The 22028-nt window shown below is 38.4% G+C and overlaps 1 protein-coding gene across 6 annotated transcripts in view; it reads right to left on the bottom strand.

Annotated features, from left to right (window-relative positions):
• LOC144962662 (focal adhesion kinase 1-like) overlaps positions 1-22028 on the bottom strand; it is a 105244-nt gene that overhangs the window by 58722 nt on the left and 24494 nt on the right. For all 6 annotated transcript variants that reach the window (XM_078895776.1, XM_078895779.1, XM_078895777.1 and 3 more), the window contains exons 5-10: positions 21459-21538; positions 20980-21097; positions 19293-19433; positions 17309-17386; positions 15993-16064; positions 15453-15600 (exon numbers count right to left, since the gene is read on the bottom strand). In XM_078895776.1, the coding sequence (XP_078751902.1) occupies positions 15453-15600; positions 15993-16064; positions 17309-17386; positions 19293-19433; positions 20980-21097; positions 21459-21538 (637 nt within the window). The remainder of the gene's footprint in view (positions 1-15452; positions 15601-15992; positions 16065-17308; positions 17387-19292; positions 19434-20979; positions 21098-21458; positions 21539-22028) is intronic.

Genomic DNA, 22028 nt, shown 5'->3' with positions numbered 1-22028 from the left:
ACATCTTAACAAAATACAAGTACAAATAAGAAGTAATTGATCCATATTGGATAGTTAACGTTCCAGTCCGCCCCTCCAAATGTTTCACATACTTCCACGATGAACTCCATCAGGGCATAGACTCCATCCAACAACGTTTCATGAGAATTAAGTTTTCCAATTTCCACGAGTGGAAGATGTCTTTTGTTGTCTTGTCGAACGGATTGGGAGAAGGAGGGGGAGGGGGGAACACACACACACACACACAGAGAGAGAGAGAGAGAGAGAGAGAGAGAGAGAGAGAGAGAGGGGGGGGGAGATAGAGAGTGACAGACAGAGAGTGAGAGAGAGGGGGAGAGAGAGACAGATAGAGAGAGGGAGAGAGAGAGAGAGAGAGAGAGAGAGAGAGAGAGAGAGAGATGGACACCGGTATACTGCCGTACTCCACGAATTAAACATTTTTGGCCAGAAAACTCGTCCTCCAAATATCGATCAAAATTACCCTCATCTTGGAAGAAACTTCAAACCTGGGACTTCGCGAAGTCTACGACTCACATCCAAGAAATTCCCAGGTTCGACAGTTTTTTTTGCAAAGACGAGGGTTATTTTAATCGATCGATATTTGAAAGACGAATTTTCTGGCCAACATTTTAAATTCATGTCTTTCCAACGCACGGGCACTTCAGTCAAGGTAAGTCAAGGTCTCCGATAGAAACTGAGAGAAATATAGAATTGCATACCTGGTCAAAGACACCATTTAAATTCAAATGCATCACTATGACAATTTGGTTAAGAGTCCCAACTGTTAACCCTTTTACTGCCAGGACGGAATTCCTTACCAACATTTGGTATGTCTCTCATTATTCATCCGATTGTAACTGCAAACCAAAATAAAATAATCAACAAGAAGCACTCTCTCTCTCTCTCTCTCTGTCTCTCTCTCTCTCTCTCTCTCTCTCTCTCTCTCTCTCTCTCTCTCTGTCTCTCTCTCTCTCTCTCACACACACACACACACACACATTCTATCTATCTCGGAAACGATCAAATAGGGTGTCGTGATGGTGTCAAATCGGAGTCCGCGTGTAAACGGTTAAACAACGACGAGGGAATATATTATAAATAAACATAACATCTACACACCACACCAATGAGATAAGGGGTCGTGAGTTGGAAATGAGCCTATCTTGTCAATGAAAATTAAACGGATGAGTTACAATTTATAGGGGGTCGGGGGGGGAGACGACAAGTGGGAATTTGGAATGCAGATTGTAATAGGATTCAATAGTCTGATGTCACGTCCGCCAAGCAACGAGCAGCAGCTTTGTTCTAAACAAAGAAAATCGTTTACTTTTTAATCTTCGTGCTGGCTAGAACTTTTTTCATATAGATAGTATGCGCTTGGCTAAGAAGCTCATAAAATTGCCATCCGGAAGTATAACGGACCAACACACAAAACTGTGTGTATCCATGAACGTTCATAGTCAGGTTAATACAGTTCAGTGAGCATTACTCATAAACGCGGATGGCAAAAAACAATAACAAAGACCTGAGTGACGACATCTTCGAACTATCTATTGTGTCATGTGATCAGAATGTATAAAAGTCAAAACATGATCAGATTTATAATGTTGTTTATCTTTTTTCTCTGGAAGATACACTTTTATGCTCGTCGGAGAAGTATTTCATAAGGACGTCCGCCATTTTTCCGATAGTTTAGAACTAGCTACTAAGTTACTACGCTTCATTACGAGGGAAGTGACGTCACGACTGTTGAACCCAATTGTCTGAAACCACAAACACACACACACACACACACACACACACACACACACACACACACACACACATCAACATTACAACAATGAGCCCATAACAATTTGGGTCATTGAACCTGCAAATAAGTAAACGTTGACCCACACGAATCCATATTTGAAAATTTGGCCAGAAAACTCGTCCTTCAAATACCGATCGATTTAAATGACCCCCATCTTGGCAACAAAACAAAAAAAAAAAACAACAACAAAAAAACAACTCTCAAACCTGGGAAATTCCTGTGCCAATTGATGCTTAAAATAAAATTTAACTTTCGAGTTATTTCATAGTTGGAAAATCTCAAAAAGTAAAAAAATCGACTCAAAGAGTTTTGAAAAAAAAACAGCCTACATGTTTACATGAAATCATAACAGTGGAATAATAACCGGTCTGTCATATCAAACTATATGTATTTTCAGACAGACAGCTAACAATTTTCAAATTAATGAATTAAATAATAAGAGAATAAAAGCATAACAGAACATAAGTGTGTCTGCAAAAGTCCATTTTGTAACCCCCCCCCCCCCCCCCAACTCCCCTCCCTCAATTCCGTGTTCTCTCATCTCTCTATCTCTAATGCCCTCCAACGAAAATGCTCTGATCGATGATACAAGATCCCAGACAGGCTGTCGAGCAAGATTATGGTCATATATATATATATATATATATATTTTTTTTAATACAACTTAATAACAATACTGACGAAATCTAGAAAAAACGCGAATCTAACATTTTGTCCAGAAAACTCGTCCTTCAAATACCAATCGATTAAAGACTCTCGTCTTGGCAAAAACTTCGCTGAAATCCCCGGTTTTGAGAGTTTTTGCCAAGATAAGAGTCATTTTAATCGATCGATATTTGAAGGAAGGACGAGTTTTCTGGCCAAAATTTTTAGATTCGTGTTTTTCCAGAGTACGACAGAATGAGCAATAATGGTGTATTGAAATCAGTTATTATAGACTTGGCAGAGCTCACCCAGACCTGGGCAAGTCCCAGTGGATCGTTCAGCCCGTCCCAGACACCATCCTCATTTCAACCTCACACACAGTACAGCGTGTTCAACAAACCATATAATATGGATAGCCTATTATTATCATTCATGTATTCATCATCGCCAAAAGACAAAATTATAGAGAGATCAATCTCTTACTTACTCACTACACTGTCGTATTCAAACATTGGTGGACTAGTGTACTTTACAAGAAAAGAAAAAAAAATGTACAATGTTTCATTCTAGTCCATGAAAATAATCTATTCTTAAAATAAAAATATAAATAAAAATAAATAAATAAAATTCCCTTTGTTCATCCCATAGGGGAAATTTGTCTCTAGGGTCTAATCCAAGGGAAGACTGGAATAACCCAGGCGTCAGCCGCAGTGCAGCGCCGCCAATTGAGCTAGGACGAGTTGACTTGCTCAAGGTCACACATGCAGCGCAGGTGATCGACCTCGGTACCTTTCGGGTACGAATCAAAGACCGTACCGCTGAGCCACGCTGAGTTGGGGATCAACATTTTTCTGTACCGTACAGCCAATTCCGGTATATCTAAAAATTATAAAACTTTATTTTCACAGATACGTTAAGAAAAAAAAAAGAATAGCGCCTATTCACTCGAACATTATGATGGGTCAAGTGTCGTTAGGAATCGCTTTCTGCCGGCCGCCCTACTGCATCATTTCATTTGTGCTCACCTACACACTTGATACATATCTATCTTACCGATTTTGATCGCTGATGGCTCATTCTCGAGCTATGTTAATGTCCAGCACAATACGGTACACCATAGTATACTAAATAAAATAAATATATTGCGGGTTCCCCACTCTTGTTTGTATTCAATGGGGAGATGAGGTTCTGGTCATATTGGATGACACATGGAAACGCGTCTCTCTCTCTCTCTCTCTCTCTCTCTCTCTCTCTCTCTCTCTCTCTCTCTCTCTCTCTCTCTCTCTCTCTCTCTCTCTCTCTCTCAGAATCACACACAAACACACACTCTCTCTCTGTCGCTCTCACACAAACTCCCTCCCCCCTCCCTCTTTCTCTCTCTCTCTCTCTCTCTCTCTCTCTCTCTCTCTCTCTCTCTCTCTCTGTGTGTGTGTGTGTGTGTGTGTGTCAGCCATTTCGAATGGGGTACAAAGAACTATACCCCCCACCCCCCAAAATGGCACAATTTACAAACATAAAAACGACAGGGGATAACAGGACAAGAAAGATCATGTCTCCAGCGAGTTTTTAACATGGACGGGGCAATGCGTGCTTGACTAGTCCTATGGGACGAGGGGTAGAATGAATTAAGAGTGTGCTTGTTTGGTAGAACAGATCATATTGATACTATGGTTATCAATGAGTTGGGGGGGGGGGGGGGAATGGAGCGGGGCGCCAGCCTGGAACAATTTTATGAAAAGCACGTAAATAGTTGTATTTTCATTAAACAAAAATGAATATAACAGTTTAAAAAACATTTATTTAAAAAGATGGACAAAATACCAAACACGGAACGTTCCTGGCTCAAAACCCTTCTTCAGCCAACAACAACAACAAAAAGACCTCAGTGAAATCATAAATACATCCCCCCAAAAAATTAAAAAACCCAGTAAAGTAATAAACAAAAATGAATATGACAGTTTAAAAAAGATAACAAAATACCAGTCATGGAACGTTTCAGGCTAAACATCCTTCTCCGTCCAACAACAACAACAACAACAACAACAACAAAAGAACAATGAAAACATAAATGCATTACAAAAAAAAAAAAAACCCAGACCGACGGACAGAGAAACATTATTAGACACATCATCTCGGGATCAACATCTTGGATTTCAACCATTCAGAAATAGACACGTCATCTCGGTATCAGCATCTTGGATTTCAACCATTCAGAAATAGACACGTCATCTCGGTATCAACATCTTGGATTTCAACCATTCAGAAATAGACACGTCATCTCGGTATCAACATCTTGGATTTCAACCATTCAGAAATAGACACGTCATCTCGGTATCAACATCTTGGATTTCAACCATTCAGAAATAGACACGTCATCTCGGGATCAACATCTTGGATTTCAACCATTCAGAAATAGACACGTCATCTCGGTATCAACATCTTGGATTTCAACCATTCAGAAATAGACACGTCATCTCGGTATCAACATCTTGGATTTCAACCATTCAGAAATAGACACGTCATCTCGGAATCAACATCTTGGATTTTAACCATTCAGAAATAGACACGTCATCTCGGTATCAGCATCTTGGATTTCAACCATTCAGAAATAGACACGTCATCTCGGTATCAGCATCTTGGATTTCAACCATTCCGAAATAGACACGTCATCTCGGTATCAGCATCTTGGATTTCAACCATTCAGAAATAGACCCGTCATCTCGGAATTAACATCTTGGATTTTAACCATTCAGAAAGTTGTTTTGTTTTTAAGGGTTTTACGGCGCTTGCAACACATTTAGGTTATATCAGCGCCAGTAAAAAGGAAGGAAATGGGATAGTAAAAAGTTCTAGAATTACAGTTAAAACACCCAAGAGAAAGTAAGACAAAGGGGAACTGGGAACAAATAGGGATCAGATGTAGATTCCAAGAGCATACCACCAATGTACTTAGTTTGAGATCACCTAAAAGTCCCATCTGGACACAAGCACAAGATTCAACAAAGAGGAATACACTCAAATGCTTACATTATACATTCAAAATAAAAAAAATATAATAATACATAACAGAGACATGATTTACAAGGAAAAAAATATCATCTCCCAAAACAATAACTATGCATTTGACTGTTTCCCTCCTAGCCAGGACTCCGGCCAGGGCCAGGACAAAACCAAGTTATCTCATTCCAAGACAAAGACAGAGAGCATGTTGGAAAACAGATATAAGGGGATAGAAGACACAGTATGTACCTCCCTGCCCACTATGGGAGGTCAGGAACCCCACCCAGCCATTCAGAAAGACGTGTTCCTAATTTTGATAACACACACACATACACACACACACACCACTCTCTCTCTCTCTCTCACACACACACACACACACACACACACACACATATATATATATACAAACAAGACGCATGCACACGCAAACAGATTTTTAAGCTTTTGGCCATTGAACTTTACCTTTACCACATTACATTGCTGAAGGATTTGCTACAAACAGGGGTAGACAGTTCAGGTGGCAAAGTACTTTCCACCAAGACTAACAGATTCAGCTACCCATTATCTGCTGGGTGGGCAGGGGGATCAGAAAAAAATCTCAACTCCACCTGGGATATCGATGTTGATCTCTGTGCATGTTAAGGGAGTACTCTACCAACTGAGCTATCGGACCCCCCCCCCACACACACACACACACACCTGACAAAGGCATTCATGATTAAGGGGCGGTTTGGGTCTAATTATTAGGAAAATACTTTAAAAAATTGATTTTGAGATTTTGGTGAAAAAAGACATTCAATTATCTTAGAAATAATATTATTGATGTCCAAATTCTTAAAGTAGACTATAAGGCACGAAAAACACAGTCGAAAAGGGTTTAGATAGTAAGAAAAGTATAAAAAACGGAAAGCTATTTTGCCATTTTCTCTATGTCATTTTTCTAAGGGTATGGGATATTGTGTCAAACGTTTCTCAGAATCTATTCAATGAAATTATCTGAAAATTTCCACAGTGATCACAGAGATAATGTATTATGTCACCATAGAGAGATTTATTTGATAAGATATGTGAATTTTGAATTATAATCCTAATTCCGAATTTTTAACATCAATTTTGTCATAACATTTTGATTCTCAACTTTGTAATGTTCTAATAAAAACGCCATTAGCCGTAAAACCTCTCTACAGTGACACACTATGGTACAATATTGACAAGAGCGAAGAATATGGAGGTCATTCCTTCATTAGTTTTTGTGGAACGTTTGCCACAAGATTGTTATATTGTCGCAAAACGGGTATTAACACAGATAAATTATATTGTTCACCAAAAATGTTGGTTTTCTTTTTAAAACCTATAATGACGATACAAAATGATTAAAATGCCCAATATAGGTAATTTTTTTTTTCCAGAAAAGACCCAAACCGCCCCTTAAGTTGAAATAGGAACAGTTAGCTAGGAAGCAAGGAAAGGACATGGGCAGGAAGATGGAATGAGAGGAGGATAGGATGGCCCGATTGATTCGATCTAAGATGATTGGGGTAATAATTGTGGGTTGCCTGAATCTTGAGTAGAGATGGAGAACAGACGGCAGGGGACGGTCAAAATAATAGAGCTCTTGAGAGATTTGGTGGTGTCAAGTGTGGAGAGGAGGCTGGTGGTAGGTGGTGTTAATGGAATGCTCCAAGAAAGTGAGAAAGGGGGGGGGGGGGATAAAAGAGAAGGGGGGGGGGGGGGGGTAAGAGGGAGAAGACGGAGAGAGAGAGGGGGGGGGGGCGGTGAGAGAGGGGCCAGGAGAAAAATAGATAGATAGAAAGATAGATAGATAGATAGATAGATAGATAGATAGATAGATAGATAGATAGATAGATAGATAGATAGATAGATAGATAGATAGATAGATAGATAGATAGATAGATAGATAGATAGATCGATCGATCGATAGATAGATAGATAGATAGATAGATAGATAGATAGATAGGAGAGGGGGAGGAGGAGTGGAGATGGTCGGCTATAAACGACAGCCGGTGCAAGGATATTTCTGAGCAGAATAATTCAATAATTGAGTATCTCGCCATCAGTTTTTACACCAAACGGGTGTGAGTATAAAAATCCCTTGACGACAGAACGACTGACGAGAACAGACTGACGAGATACAAAGATATCCGGCAACCCCTTTGGATGACAAAGAAATGAAATATCGACAATAGCGAAAGGACTGAAACCTTCGCGTACATATATACAGGTCTGGCATCAGAACCACTTATAGGCCTAGTTTAACATTGTAATATATAATGGACAATACTTTGCGGCATTTTTTTTCCCATTACAACAATGAGCCCATAAGGAATTGGGTTATCAGACCTGCAAATAAGTGCAGGTAGATTGAAACCATTGCTGCCTTGCACTAAAACAAAATGCCTTTTATAAAAAAAAAATATTTTGGCCTTGAATTTTGTACTTCAAATATCGATAAATTGAGACGACATTGAACATGTCAAAAAAAGTTTTAAACCTGAGACTTTTTTTAGACTTCAAAATGGAGATGAATGGAGATGGGGTGGTGGTGGTTGTGTGGATGATGGTGATGATGATGATGATGATGATGATGATGATGATGATGATGATGATGATGATGATGATGATGATGGTGCTGGTGGTGGTGGCAGTGGTGGTGCTGTTGTTGTTGTTGTTGTTGATGATGATGATGATGATGATGATGATGATGGTGGTGGTGGTGGTGGTGGTGTTGTTGATGATGATGATGATGATGATGATGATGATGATGATGATGATGATGATGATGATGATGATGATGATGATGATGATGATGATTTGGATAAAGCGCTAGACTATTGCAACGTACTTTCCGGAATAACTAACAGACCCAGCTATCCCATCATAACTACGTGGACGGAGGTCAGAAGAAAAAAAATCTCGACTGCACCCGGGATCGATCTCCATCTTTTTTTACTGTGAAGCGAGTGCTCTACCAACTGAGCTATTGGGACCCCCTAATGAATTAATAAGAACCTCGGATAAATTGTGAAAAACTATCTTCAAAGTCTCGTGTTTTTACAAGTTTTTAAGTCTTCTTAATATTGTGATATGTCTTGATATTTGAAGTAAAACCATTAAAAAAAATATGGCCAAAAAGAAGGGGAGAAAAAAACAAAAAACACTAGAGCTTTTATATAGTGCAACATCCACTAAGCGTGCTCAATGCGCTTTACAAGGGGTCCCTGGCCAACAGCAACACGTAACATGGAGAACGAGGCATGACGCCTGTTAGGCGATATTACATTTTTTTTCCGACAAAGACAACACTGTTAACGGCCGGGTAATCATTTTACACTTGAGTACGATGAGAGAATGTGAGTAAGGAGTCTTTTTGCATGGACTCAACAAATAATGCGCCGCTCAGAGTGGAACTCGAATCCAGAACCATCCGATCCAAAGGTGAGTCTCATACCACTAGACCAAATAATAATAATAATATAATAATAATAATAATAATAATAATAATAATAATAATAATAATAATAATAATAATAATAATAATAATAATAATAATAATAATAATAATAATAATAATGGTATAGATTTATAATGCGCCAAACATAGCCGCGACAGCAGAGTGGAAGATAGAGGCAGCGGTGGAAGAGCTAGGCAGGTTTAATGAGAATTAATAGAAATATGGGATTTATGTGTGCGTGAAATCCATCAGGCCCTACGGGACCTGCGTGACCAACGGTGGCCATCATAGAGAGGTGTGTGTGTGGAGGGGGAAGGGGGGGGAGGAGCTAATTATTTAATGGATACGGTGCCGACTCATTCTAAGACTACGAGGTTGGTGGATTAGTATTTCAGTTGTAAATGGTTGTGGTTATAGTGGTGGTGGTGGTGGTGGTGATGATGATGATGATGATGATGATGATGATGATGATGATGATGATGATGATGATGATGATGATGATGATGATGATGATGATGACGACCTGATACGGACGACAATAATGTGATTTTCACACCAACACGACCGCTGAAACAATAATATTATCCCCTTTACTATCTAATCAAACACCATTCCTGTGGTCCAAGTTCCTAATGATCAGAATAGAAGGAAGATAGGATTGACAACGAAGCTCCCAATCATAATAAGAAGAGAATCAAACTGGCCCATCATTACCACCACGCAGCCGGTAACGAATTTCTCCACATCAATAATCGCCGTGTATAATTCCGCTGTATCAAGATAAAACATGCCCCTTCCAACCCCCCCCCCCCCCCCCCCCCCCCCCCCCCCCCGCCTCCCCCAGCCTTCCATTCCTTCCCGACTCCCCTCTTCGATCCCGTTCCCCTAAGTAATGCACACGAGACTGCCCCTTGTGGGACCTCATACACAGATTTATTAAAATTCAAGCATCTTTTAATATATTTTTCCCATATTTTTCTTCAAATTTAGATCCTTGAAGAATGCAGGGTTGTCAATTCAGGAGGGAAAGTTTACTGAACTTTTAGGCAAACGCATTGACCGACCCCTTATCTGAGTGCTGAACTCAAGTAAAAAGACGTTTACCATTACCTTACCGGAGTTCGGTCCCCCTACAGAGGTTGAATGTCATGGAACGCCATTCTTCACGCTCAAAAAGACATATGTAATTTTTCCGTTCAGCGGGTGATTGGAAAATAATATACTGAGGGTCTATAAGATACTGAACTGAATTCCGTAAATATACAGACAATTGGCAATCTTAAGAATGCAATTTGACAGTGACGGGAAATTTAAAAAACCAACAACCGCCTCGAGCATTTCTATAAAGCAATATTCACTAACCGTGCTCAACGCGCTTTACAAATGGTTACAAAGGGGTCCCTAGCCAACAGCAACACTAAAAACGTAGGATGAGGCATAACGCCCGTTAGGCGAGATAATATTTTTTATTTTGTTTTTCGGACATCGACAACGCTATTAACCTACCATTATTAACGGCTATTAACGACCAGGTACTCATTTTAAACCTGAGTACGGTGAGAGAATGTGAGTAAAGAGCCTTCTTCCAAGGACTCAACTATACGCATAGCCGAGTCCTTGGAAAAGAGCGGAACTCGAACCTATGACCTTCCGATCCGAGGGCTGGTGTCATACAATACCACATTATAGCCTCACAAATCGGATAGCATTAATTGAATAGCACTCGAGATTCACAGTAATCGAGAAAGAGTCCGAGTGTACAGTAAACCTTATGCATAATTGACAATGTTGTCTTTCGTAGATTGAACAAAGACAAGGACGGCAGGAACTCTCCAACTCCAATGTTCTGTCCAGATGAAAATGAGATAGATGGATATTGTTGACCTTTATGAAAAGCCAGAATTCTGTGGAAACGGATGCCGTTAACTGATAACATAAGCACAAAAAAGGCTGTTGTTATTAAATTACTTTTTTTGTTTGTTTTTTGTTGTTTTTTTGTTGTTTTTTTTTGGGGGGGAGGGGGGGGGGTTGTTTGTTTTCTTTTGCAATGACTGGATTTAACTATATGCATGAATGTTTTTTTTTTTTTTAATTATCATTTTTTATTCGCCCTTTCGCAAACGACACCAATAGACTCAGTCGCTAGGCAAGATGACTTCGCGAAGTCCCAGTTTTGAAAGTTGTTTTTTTTTTTTGCCAAAATGGGGGTCATTTATAAATCGATCGATATAATTTGAAGGACGAGTTTTCTGGCCAAATGTTCAAATATTATAAGTTTTTCCGGTGTACGGCAGCATAAGATTGATGACCGGGATGGCGTATTGATTGATAATCCTACTGATAAGAACAAGGCAAGGGGGATCCCGATAGCTCAGTTGATAGAGCACACGCTTCACATGCATAGGGACCAAGATCTATTCCGAGTGAAGTCGAGATTTTTTTTTCTCTTCTTTTCTGAACCCCTTGTCCACCAAGCAGTGATCGGGTAGCTGGGTCTATTAGACCTGGCAGAAAGTTATTTACAACATACAGACTTGCGTCATATCTAAAAGGGTTGTAAAAGCAATTTCTATTTGACCGTTTCAGGCTGTAGAAACCGGGATAAACTCCGGCCTCACGGGGCTGATGGCTCTGAAGGACTAACTTTGTGTACTATAAGACAGATCTACCAATCGAACGACAGCACGATGGCCCCTTGAAATAAAACAACTTTGTGTGCTATAAGACATATCTACCAATCGAACGACAGCACGATGGCTCCTTGAAATAAAACAACTTTGTCTGCTATAAGACAGATCTACCAATCGAACGACAGCACGATGGCCCCTTGAAATAAAACAACTTTGTGTGCTATAAGACAGATCTACCAATCGAACGACAGCACGATGGCCCCTTGAAATAAAACAACTTTGTGTGCTATTAGACAGATCTACCAATCGAACGACAGCACGATGGCCCCTTGAAATGCTCATGATCTAGAAAAGATTGATACTGGGATGTTAGTAAGGCCACACTCTGAATTTGTTTTTAAATATATAAAAATAAATTTAAAAAACAACAAAACAAAAAAAAAAACACTATTTAAAATTTTGGCCAGAAAACCTGCTTCGGAATAGTTGATGAGTTTAGAGAGATCAATATTTGAAGGACGAGTTTTCTGGCCAAAATTTTAAATAGTGATTTTTTTCAGAAGATCCCGCCCAGTATTGATGATATATTATTGATGATCCTAATAAGAGTAGGAAATCACCAACGAGCGATACCCCAAATAAATACCCAGCCCGTAGCAACATACGCACGTACGTACATACAGCTATTCATTGTTAACAGGCAAGGAGAAGGAGGGGTGAGGGGGGGGGGGAAGCAAATAGCAGCCCTTTTGGGGATAATACGTGTTATGCATTCTATTAATATTCCTACACTCCCGTGGCTCTATCATTACGTCTCCCTATCATCCCTCTTGTCTCCCTACCCCCCACAACCCCCATTTCCCATTGACAATGGCTGGGATAGTAACCGCCATGTAATTCCCTAATTCCTCAAACCATGAGATGGGTACTTTGCCCATATAAACACACACACACACACACACACACACAGAGAGAGAGAGAGAGAGAGAGAGAGAGAGAGAGAGAGAGAGAGAGAGAGAGAGAGAGAGAGAGAGAGAGAGCAAGAGGCAGAGACAGAGGGGGGAAAGAGAGAGATAAAGAGAGAGAAGGGGGATAGAGAGAGAGAGAGAGAGAGAAGAGAGAGGAGAGAGAGAGAGAGAGAGAGAGAGAGAGAGAGAGAGAAAGAGAGAGAGAGGAGAGAGAGAAGAGAGAGGAGGAGAGAAGAGAGAGAGAGAGAAGAGGAGGGGGAGGAGGGGAGTAGATTGAGAGAGAGGGGGGGGGAGTGCCTTGATCTTTTTTTGACTACAGATCATCTCTTTGTAGACACGACCCGTGGACATAAACATAAAGCCCGATGAGAGATGATAAACCATAATAATATGGTGGTACCCACGACTGTCCATACAAAACGATGGCCACCACCACCACCTCTTGACAATATCGATGTGTCAGGTCGAAAATCTGATTTATAACATCGTTACCTCTATCGATACATCAACCTGCTCGGAGGTCGTACAAAACGGATATATCGCGTGCGGGGGGAAACATAACATCCGAATGCCTTACTGTTGAATCCCTCAGGGCATCCAAATGTCTTTTGTTGATTCCCTCACGGCATCCAAATCATGTCTTTCGCCTTTTGTTGATTCCCTCACGGCATCCAAATGTCTTTTGTTGATTCCCTCAGGGAATCCAAATGCCTTTTGCCTTTTGTTGATTCCCTCACGGCATCCAAATGATGTCTTTCGCTGATTCCACCAAGCAAGGCAGAGGCCAATAATACGCACTCAAAAACTCATGAATTGGGAGAATGACAAAGACAGTGAATGAAAGAATTGCAATGGCGAAGGTCTTGTGGTATGACACACGCGTTCCGAGTCCCGTTGTGAACAATGCACAGTTGAGTCTTCGGAAAAGGCTCTTTAGGCACGTATTCTTGTCGTACACTCGTGAGTAATATGAGTAACTGGCCCTTACAGCGTTGTCTCTGTCAGAAAAAAAAAATTGTAATGTCTCGTCCTATTTTTGTAGAGTGTTGCTATTGGCCAGGGAGGGGCCTCTTTTACAAAGCGCGTTGAGCATAAAGTTTATTTGTTTTTAAGGGTTTTACGGCGCTTGCATAAAGTTTATTTGTTTTCAAGGGTTTTACGGTGCTTGCATAAAGTTTATTTGTTTTCAAGGGTTTTACGGTGCTTGCATAAAGTTTATTTGTTTTTAAGGGTTTTACGGCGCTTGCATAAAGTTTATTTGTTTTTAAGGGTTTTACGGCGCTTGCAACACATTAAGGTCATATCAGCGACAGTAAAAAGGAAGAAAATGGGATAGTAAAAAGTTCTAGAATTACAATTAAAGTATGCAAGAAAAAGGAAGACAAAGGGGAATTAGCTCAAATAGAGAACAGATGTAGATTCCATGAGCACATTATAGAGGACTTAGATTGAGATCACCTAAATGTCTCATCCAGACAGAAGTACAGGTCCACGTTAAGAGGAACACACTCAACTATTTACACATTATATGTAAAACAAAAATAATACAATGCATAACAGAGAGATGATTTACAAGGAAAATAATAACATCTCCCAGAACTATAACTATACATTCGACTGTTTCCCTCCCAGCCAAGAACTCCGGCCAGGTCAGGACAAGACTAAGTAATCCCATTCCAAGACAAAGACAGAAAGTCAATTGAAAAACAGATACGGAGGGATAGAAGACAACATAACAAATACCTCACTGCCCACTATGGGAGGTCGGGAACCCCACCCAGTAAGTGTCTATATAAATGCACCAGGACTTATAACATCACCTCCATAGAAATGTCTTTTCATATTAGGACTGCCGTACTCTGGAAAAACCCATATTATTTGAAAATTTGGCCAGAAAACTCGTCCTTCAAATATAAATCAATTTAAATGACCCTCATCTTTGCAAAAATAAAAAAAATAAAAATCTAAAACCTGGGATTTCGGCCGCAACCAGGACAAAGCCAAGACAAAATTTGAAAAAAAAATAAATGCATAGCAGTGGAGGTATAAATTGCCTATCAATGGTATTTATGTCTTATTCCAGACAAGATTATCCCTCTTAAGGACCTTTACCCTTATGCTTGTGTCAGGAAACTTTGGGGGGGGGGGGGGGGGGGGGGGGGGGGGTGTTATTGACTAGTTGAGTATCTATGGTTTTAAAATAATTATACAAATAAAATTCCCTTTATTCATCCCCATGGGGTAATTTGTCTTTAGGCTCTATTCTATTCCTAATAGATTGGTATAACCCAGGCATCAACTACATTGCAACGCCGGCTTTTAATAATTCGCCTCCCCCCCCCCCCTTCTCTCTCTCTCTCTATCTCTTTCTTTCTCCCTCTCTCCCATCCTCTCTCTCTCTCTGAATTGATCATTGTGTACGGGAGATGGGGATTTTTAAAACAATAAATATAGTTTTAAATGAAAATGAAAAATAAAAAGGCGGAGAGAGACTAGCCACGCTCCCCGTTAATTGGAGCGAATAGTCATGTGATCTAAGCACACATGACAAGTGTTGTTGTAGAAGCCCCATTGTTTTGTTGGAGTTGGGGGTCGGGTGTGTGAGGACTGTTTGTGTGTTGTTAATTTTTCATGTTTGGTTTTTGGTGGGGGTTTTTTTTTTTCAGAAGGTCTGAGGTTTGGAGAGGACTCCAGCCTATCGCAAAGGACCTTCCGTCAAATCTAACAGACTCAGCTACCCATTCACTGCTGAGTAGACGGGGTGTCAGAAAAAAAACTCAACTCATCTCAACTGCACCCGGGATCGATCTCGGTCCTTTGCGTGTGAAGCGAGTGTTCTACCAACTGAACTATTGCACTATATAACTGCTCTAGTGTTTTGTTTTTTTAATACAGGAGACTATACAGGTTAAAACACCAACCTCTCTTAGTCCAAACAGTCCTTTGTACATCGTGAACCAGTCTACAATAGCCGTCTATAAGGTCTGCCATATCCTCAGCTGCCTCTAGGTTTTTGCAGGTTATGGTCAGGGGAAGGGTAGCACCAACAATCTTCAACTGTACAACACCCTAAAGAAGAGAAGAAAAAAAAAAAGGATGAACTTTTGATATAATGAAAAATGTCTTGGAAATTAACAAAAAATAAAAATTATGATTTCTAGTTAATTTAACAATAAGATTGCATCTTAAAGTTTATTTGTTACTCTGTCCACTCAGCAATGACTGAGTAGCTGGGTCTGTTACGTTTTGTAGAAAATACTTTGCAGCGTCCAATCCAAAGGGTAGTAAGAAAAACGCAGCCCCATGGGCCTAATGGCTCTGAACGGACAATTATTTTGGATAATGTGGACAAGATAGCTCAGTTGGTAGAGCACTCGCTTCACATGCAAAGGGATTGAGATTGATCCCGGATGCAGTCGAGATTTTTATCTGAAACAACATTTCTTAAAAACATTTCTTACCTTAGAGTTATCTTCCCCTCCAACCATTGTCTGTATTGACTGAACTTGTGCAAAATCTGCCATGTGAGTTGGCTGTTTTTGTGTTACATGGTGGTCATCGTCATCGTGGTGATCATCATTGTGGCAGTGGTTGTTGTTGTTGTGGTGGAGTAAAAATCATGAAAATGAGAATTATAAAAGTGTATTTATTGACAACATTACATTTAAAAGTGGGAAATCATTTTCGATTTTTTTGCTTCCAATTTGTACATATTTAAGAATTGTTATAATGAAAAGAGAAAGGGTTTGGTTTGGTTTTTAAAGCACTTGCGACACATTTGGTCATATCAGCGCCAGCAAAAGGAAAGAAAATGGGATAGTAAAAAGTTCTAGAATTACAATTAAAGCATCAAAGAAAAAGTAAGACAAAGGGGAATTGGTACAAATAGGGAATAGGTGTAGATTTCAAGAGCATACCATCAATGTACTTAGTTTGAGATCACCTAAAAGTCTCATCTAGACACGAGCACAGGATCCCACTAAGAGGAATACACTCAAATGCTTACATTATACATTCAAAACAACAAATATAATAATGACAGAGAGATGATTTACAAGAAAAAAACTGTAACTATGCATTTGACTGTTTCACTCCGAAGCAAGGGTCAGGATAAACCCAAGTAATCTCATTCAAGACAAAGACAGAAAGCATGTTGGAAAAACAGAAATAGGGGATAGAAGACACAGTAAGTGACCTCCCTGTCCATTATGGGGTGTCAGAAACCCACCCAGCCATCCAGAGAGAAAGGGTAATTAAACAAATGGGTATTAAAAGAATTGTGTTTGATCATTACTGTAAAATGATCTCATTATTTTTATTTTTTAAAAGTATAACACAATTTTTTAAAAAAAACAAAAAAACATTACTTAAAAGCAAATCTGAAATAAAATTTTAATGTTCACTTAATCTAAAAAGCTATTATATTCTTCTTTTTTTTTTTTTGAGCTTTTAAAAGCTTTTTATAAAGAGCGCAATATCCAAAGTGCTTTACAAAGGGTCTCTGACCAACAGCAACATGTAACATGTAGAACGAGACATGATGCCTGTTAGGCAAATTGTTTCTGACACAGACAATGCTGTTAATGGCCAGTTACTCATTTTACACCTGAGTACGATGAGAGAATGTGTGTAAAGAGCCTTTTCCAAGGACTCAACAATGCGCTGATTGAGGCTCGAACCCAGGACCTTTCAATCTAAAAGGGAGTGTCACACCACAAGACCACATAGCTGCACAAACTCAGATAAATAAATCACGTGGATAAATCCGATAACTTACAGTGGAGGCTTTTTCTGTGAGGTAGCTTATTCCGACATCAGGTCCTATCACAATTTCTACTGAAATACTCCACCCAGACTGAAATGGAAAAAAAAGGAGAAAGAACATTATTGCTATGGTTTCGGAAACAGTTCCACAAGGTTACCAATTTTCAGTATATTTACGGAACTCCGTATATTGTCCAACCATCTGATAAACTGAAAAAAAAGCAAGTGCATAATGACTTTTTACGGTAGTTCAGCCCTCAGAGAGAGCTTGCTTGGCTTGTTCAATGGGTTTGTGTAAAAGTTCAGTAAATTTTTGCCTCCTGAATTGGCAATCCTGGTTCCAATATTGTGTTGCTTCTGTATGGGAAAAGCTTTTAAAAGATAATTTAAAGGCAAGAAATGAGAAATTAAAATACTGAGTTTAATGTTACATTGCTTGGAACAGGGGGAGGGGAAGGGGGTGAGCACTGAGCATCTCAATCCAAAACAAAAAAAGTAGAGAGCATCATGGAAAGGTAAAACACATGTTGGTGTAGAAGACACAATGAAGATTAAGTATTGAATTGTAAGCTTCAATTTATTAGACAAAGACAGATACTGTGGACAGTTCAGCGGGTTTCCCTTCTATCAACAAAACACGATGAATGGAAACACTAAGGACGAATGAGATAAAATGTATGAATGGAGTAGAAGTCATTTTATAGAAGACACAGTAAAAGTGACCTCTTTGTCCTCTATGGGAGGTCAGAAGTCCCAATCCAGAAAATGTAAATGTTGCTGCTCGAAGCTCGAGGAAATAAATAACAATGTGAAATTGAATGTAAGCTTCAATTTAATATACGAAAAAAGATAACACGGACGTTTAACAACGCCACTATCACATTTTCTCATTCATCTTTTGTGTTTCATCCATCATCCTTTGTTGATAAAGGGGAAACTCGAAACGTCCATGTTATCTTTCTTCGTATATTAAATTGAAGCTTACATTCAATTTCACAATCAAGAAAAGGGAGATATGCTTTGTTTTTAAGGGTTTTACGGCGCTTGCAACGCATATAGGTCATATCAGTGCCAGTAAAAGGTAAGAAAATGGGATATTAAAAAGTTCTAGAATTACAATTAAAGCACACAAGAAAAAGTGAACACAAAGGGGAATTAGTTTAAATAGGGGACAGATGTATGTTCTAAGAGCACACTATCAGTGTACATAGTTTGAGATTACATAAATGTCTCATCCAGACACAAGCACAGGTCCCCACTAAAGGAACACACTCAAATGTTGACAAATCATATGCTAAAAACAAAAAAAAATAACAGTACAAAGAGAGATGATTTACAAAGGAAAAAAATATATCTCCCAAAACTATAACTACACATTCGACTGTTTCCCTCCCAGCCAAGGACTCAGGCCAGGGTCAGGACAAAACTAAGTAATCTCATTCCAAGACAAAGACAGAAAGCAATTGAAAAACAGATACAGGAGGACAGAAGACACAGCCCACTATGGGTGGTCGGGGACCCCACCCAGCAAAAGGGAGATAATTAGTTATTACGAATACACAGCTACAAATACAAAGAGAGAGTAAGATTTACATGGAAAATATCTCATCTCTCACAGATTTAAAAAAACATGAAATCATCCCTATTAAAAGCACCTACCCTCCTAATATCATGAAAAATCAAGAAATGTTGTGACATAATTATATATCTTTTATAGCCCCTATATGTTTATTGGTTTTAAATAATCACAACTAATAATTCAACTTATTTTACAATTTTAATGTATCTATTTATATCCCTGTTACGTGCGACCCATTTTATAATATAATATAATATATAATAATATATATATATATATATATATATATATATATATATATATATTTATATATATATATATATGAGCGATAAGCTATGATGATGATTTATGTTTGTTCCTTTTAAATATACACAAATACAAATCTTGTAAATCCAATGACATGGCAGACTCGACTTACTCCTAAGGCACATCGAAATCTTTCATGACTGAAATTGTGGACAGTCGACAAGGTCTCAAAGAACTTGAACACGCATTCCGATTCCACCAGTTGGGCGTATTGACGGAAATGCTGCTGTATGAGCTTTCGAAGAGCCTTTGTCTGAGAAGAAATAGAAATAGTAATAATAATAATAATAAAAATAATAATAATAATAATAATAATGATAACATAATAATAATAATAATAATAATAATAATAATAAATAATAATAATAATAATAATAATAATAATAATAATAATAATAATAATAATAATACATAGCATTTGTATGGTGAATAACCATAACTGGGTATATTTCTAGCTGGTAATAACTTTTTAAAGATCTTATATTTAAACGTATCATATACTTTAAAATATTTATACTAGAATGAAATGAAAGAAAACATTATATATACATGAAAATGTTTGAAAGTGGCTTTATGACTCTTCACAATAAGCAATGTTAGGTACCTTTGCAAGTGTGCATATAAAGCAAATTGACTTAACAAAAACCGTGTCGTTTTTTTTTTTAAAGCGTGTTTTAATTGAAGACTACCTACTTTCCTAGAAGAATTGATTCTCTCGAATTAAACACGAGTTAAAATGAAACAAAAATGATTCATGAGAATGAGCTGAAAGACATTTCTTGTAGTTCAGAATGAAATTATCATATAAATCTGAATTTTCATTTGCTGATTGTTTCCCTTGGATTGGGTTGTTTTGTTTGGTCTTTTCGGGTTTTTTTTAAAGTTTTCAAATTACTACTGCAAACCAGACATTCGCTTCCCTCAAACAAATTTGGAGAGCAACAGGATTGTATTCCAGCACTAAAATAAAGATTTTTAAAAGTAATGTCTTGAGCATTTTGCTCTATGGATAAGAATGTTGGAAGATCACAGAGAGTAGCATCCAGAACTTGAAGTATTCCAAAATAAATGTTTGCGACAAATCTTCAAGATATTCTGGCCCAAAAAAAGCTGAGTATTTCATTGTATTATAATATCAAGCATTAAGAAGAAAAAAATATATTGCAATGCGATCGAAATCAAAATTAACGAATAAGATGACTTGCATGTATCTTTCTGGTAAATGTCTGGGTCTGAATAAAATAAAATCCATTGAGTCAATGACAACTACAAGTTACTCGGCACCTTGAAAACTGAAGGAAAAGATAAAGACCATGGTACTACATACCTCCATGCTATCTATCACAGATTTAGGGAGGACATACCTCCATGCTATCTATCACAGATTTAGGGAGGACATACCTCCATGCTATCTATCACAGATTTAGGGAGGACATACCTTCATGCTATCTACCAACCACAGATTTAGGGAGGACATACCTCCATGCTATCTACAACAGATTTAGGGAAGACATACCTTCATGCTATCTACCAACCACAGATTTAAGGAGGACATACCTCCATGCTATCTACCAACCACAGATTTAAGGAGGACATACCTCCATGCTATCTACAACAGATTTAGGGAAGACATACCTTCATGCTATCTACCAACCACAGATTTAGAGAGGAAATACCTTCATGCTATCTACCAACCACAGATTTACGGAGGACATACCTTCATGCTATCTACCAACCACAGATTTAGGGAGGACATACCTTCATGCTGTCTACCAACCACAGATTTAGGGAGGACATACCTTCATGCTATCTATCACAGATTTAGGGAGAAAGCGCTTCAGTCCAACTTCTTTCTCCAAGTAGTCAAAATTGGACTTTTTGTCTAAGGCAACTTGTGGCATATCTTTAAAAAAACGTCTGAAAAAAATGAAGATATAAAGAGAACATTATTCAAGTGAACATTCTTCCTGCTTTTTTGATAAAGGGAAAACCTGAAACATCCATTTTATCTCTTTTCGTATATTAAATTGAAGCTTACATTCAATTTCACATTGTTATTTAGAATTAACAAGATGCATCGAACCAAATTAAAATCTTTACAATATAAATTGCCATATTAATCTGAAATATAAGATAGGCCATCTTTATGACGAAAAAAAAAAAAAGAAGGCATTTTAAAGTGTCAAATGTTGGATCACAATCAATGACAATGACACAACGTGGTCATTCACAGGGTACAGCAAGGTGGTAAAAGTATTGAGCTATACACGTATCTCACCTCATCTCAATACAACCCAGTTGAATGGCGACATCCTGATCTATGAGTTCTGCCAATTCTTTCATGTAATCCGATCGTACCTGTGTCAAAGAAACAGAAATTTGAATTCTAATCCTTCTATACAAATCATAAAGTTATATTATAAATAAATAAATAAATAAATGGAAAAAAACCTTGACTGCACCAGGGATTCAGGGATCGATCTCGAACTCCTTCCTGGAGTCATTGACATATTGACTATTCTATAAAATACACCACAAGAATGCTCAAAACTAATCCAGGATTAGTAACTCAAGTTGGCATTTTTTGACATAAAAAAAAACAAACAAAAATCAACAAAAAACTGCATTGTGTGTTTTCTGTATCATATGGCCGAATAAGATTTGCAAACGCAAACCTCTTTAATATTAATATTAACAAAGTTGCAACAACTCTCATAATCATTATTTCAGGCTCTATTATTTCACATGATGCTTTTTCATACAGCGCAATCTCCATTTAACGTGCTCAAGGCACTTTACACAGGGTCACTGATCAACAGCAACACTAAACATATGTAACGAGACATGA

This window comes from Berghia stephanieae, chromosome 1 (assembly GCF_034508935.2).
Source record: "Berghia stephanieae isolate SIO BIC M18660-M18661 chromosome 1, UCSD_Bste_1.3, whole genome shotgun sequence".
NCBI lineage: Eukaryota > Metazoa > Mollusca > Gastropoda > Nudibranchia > Aeolidiidae > Berghia > Berghia stephanieae.
Note: the sequence above shows the minus strand (reverse complement) of the source record. Positions and strands in the feature narration are given on the sequence as shown.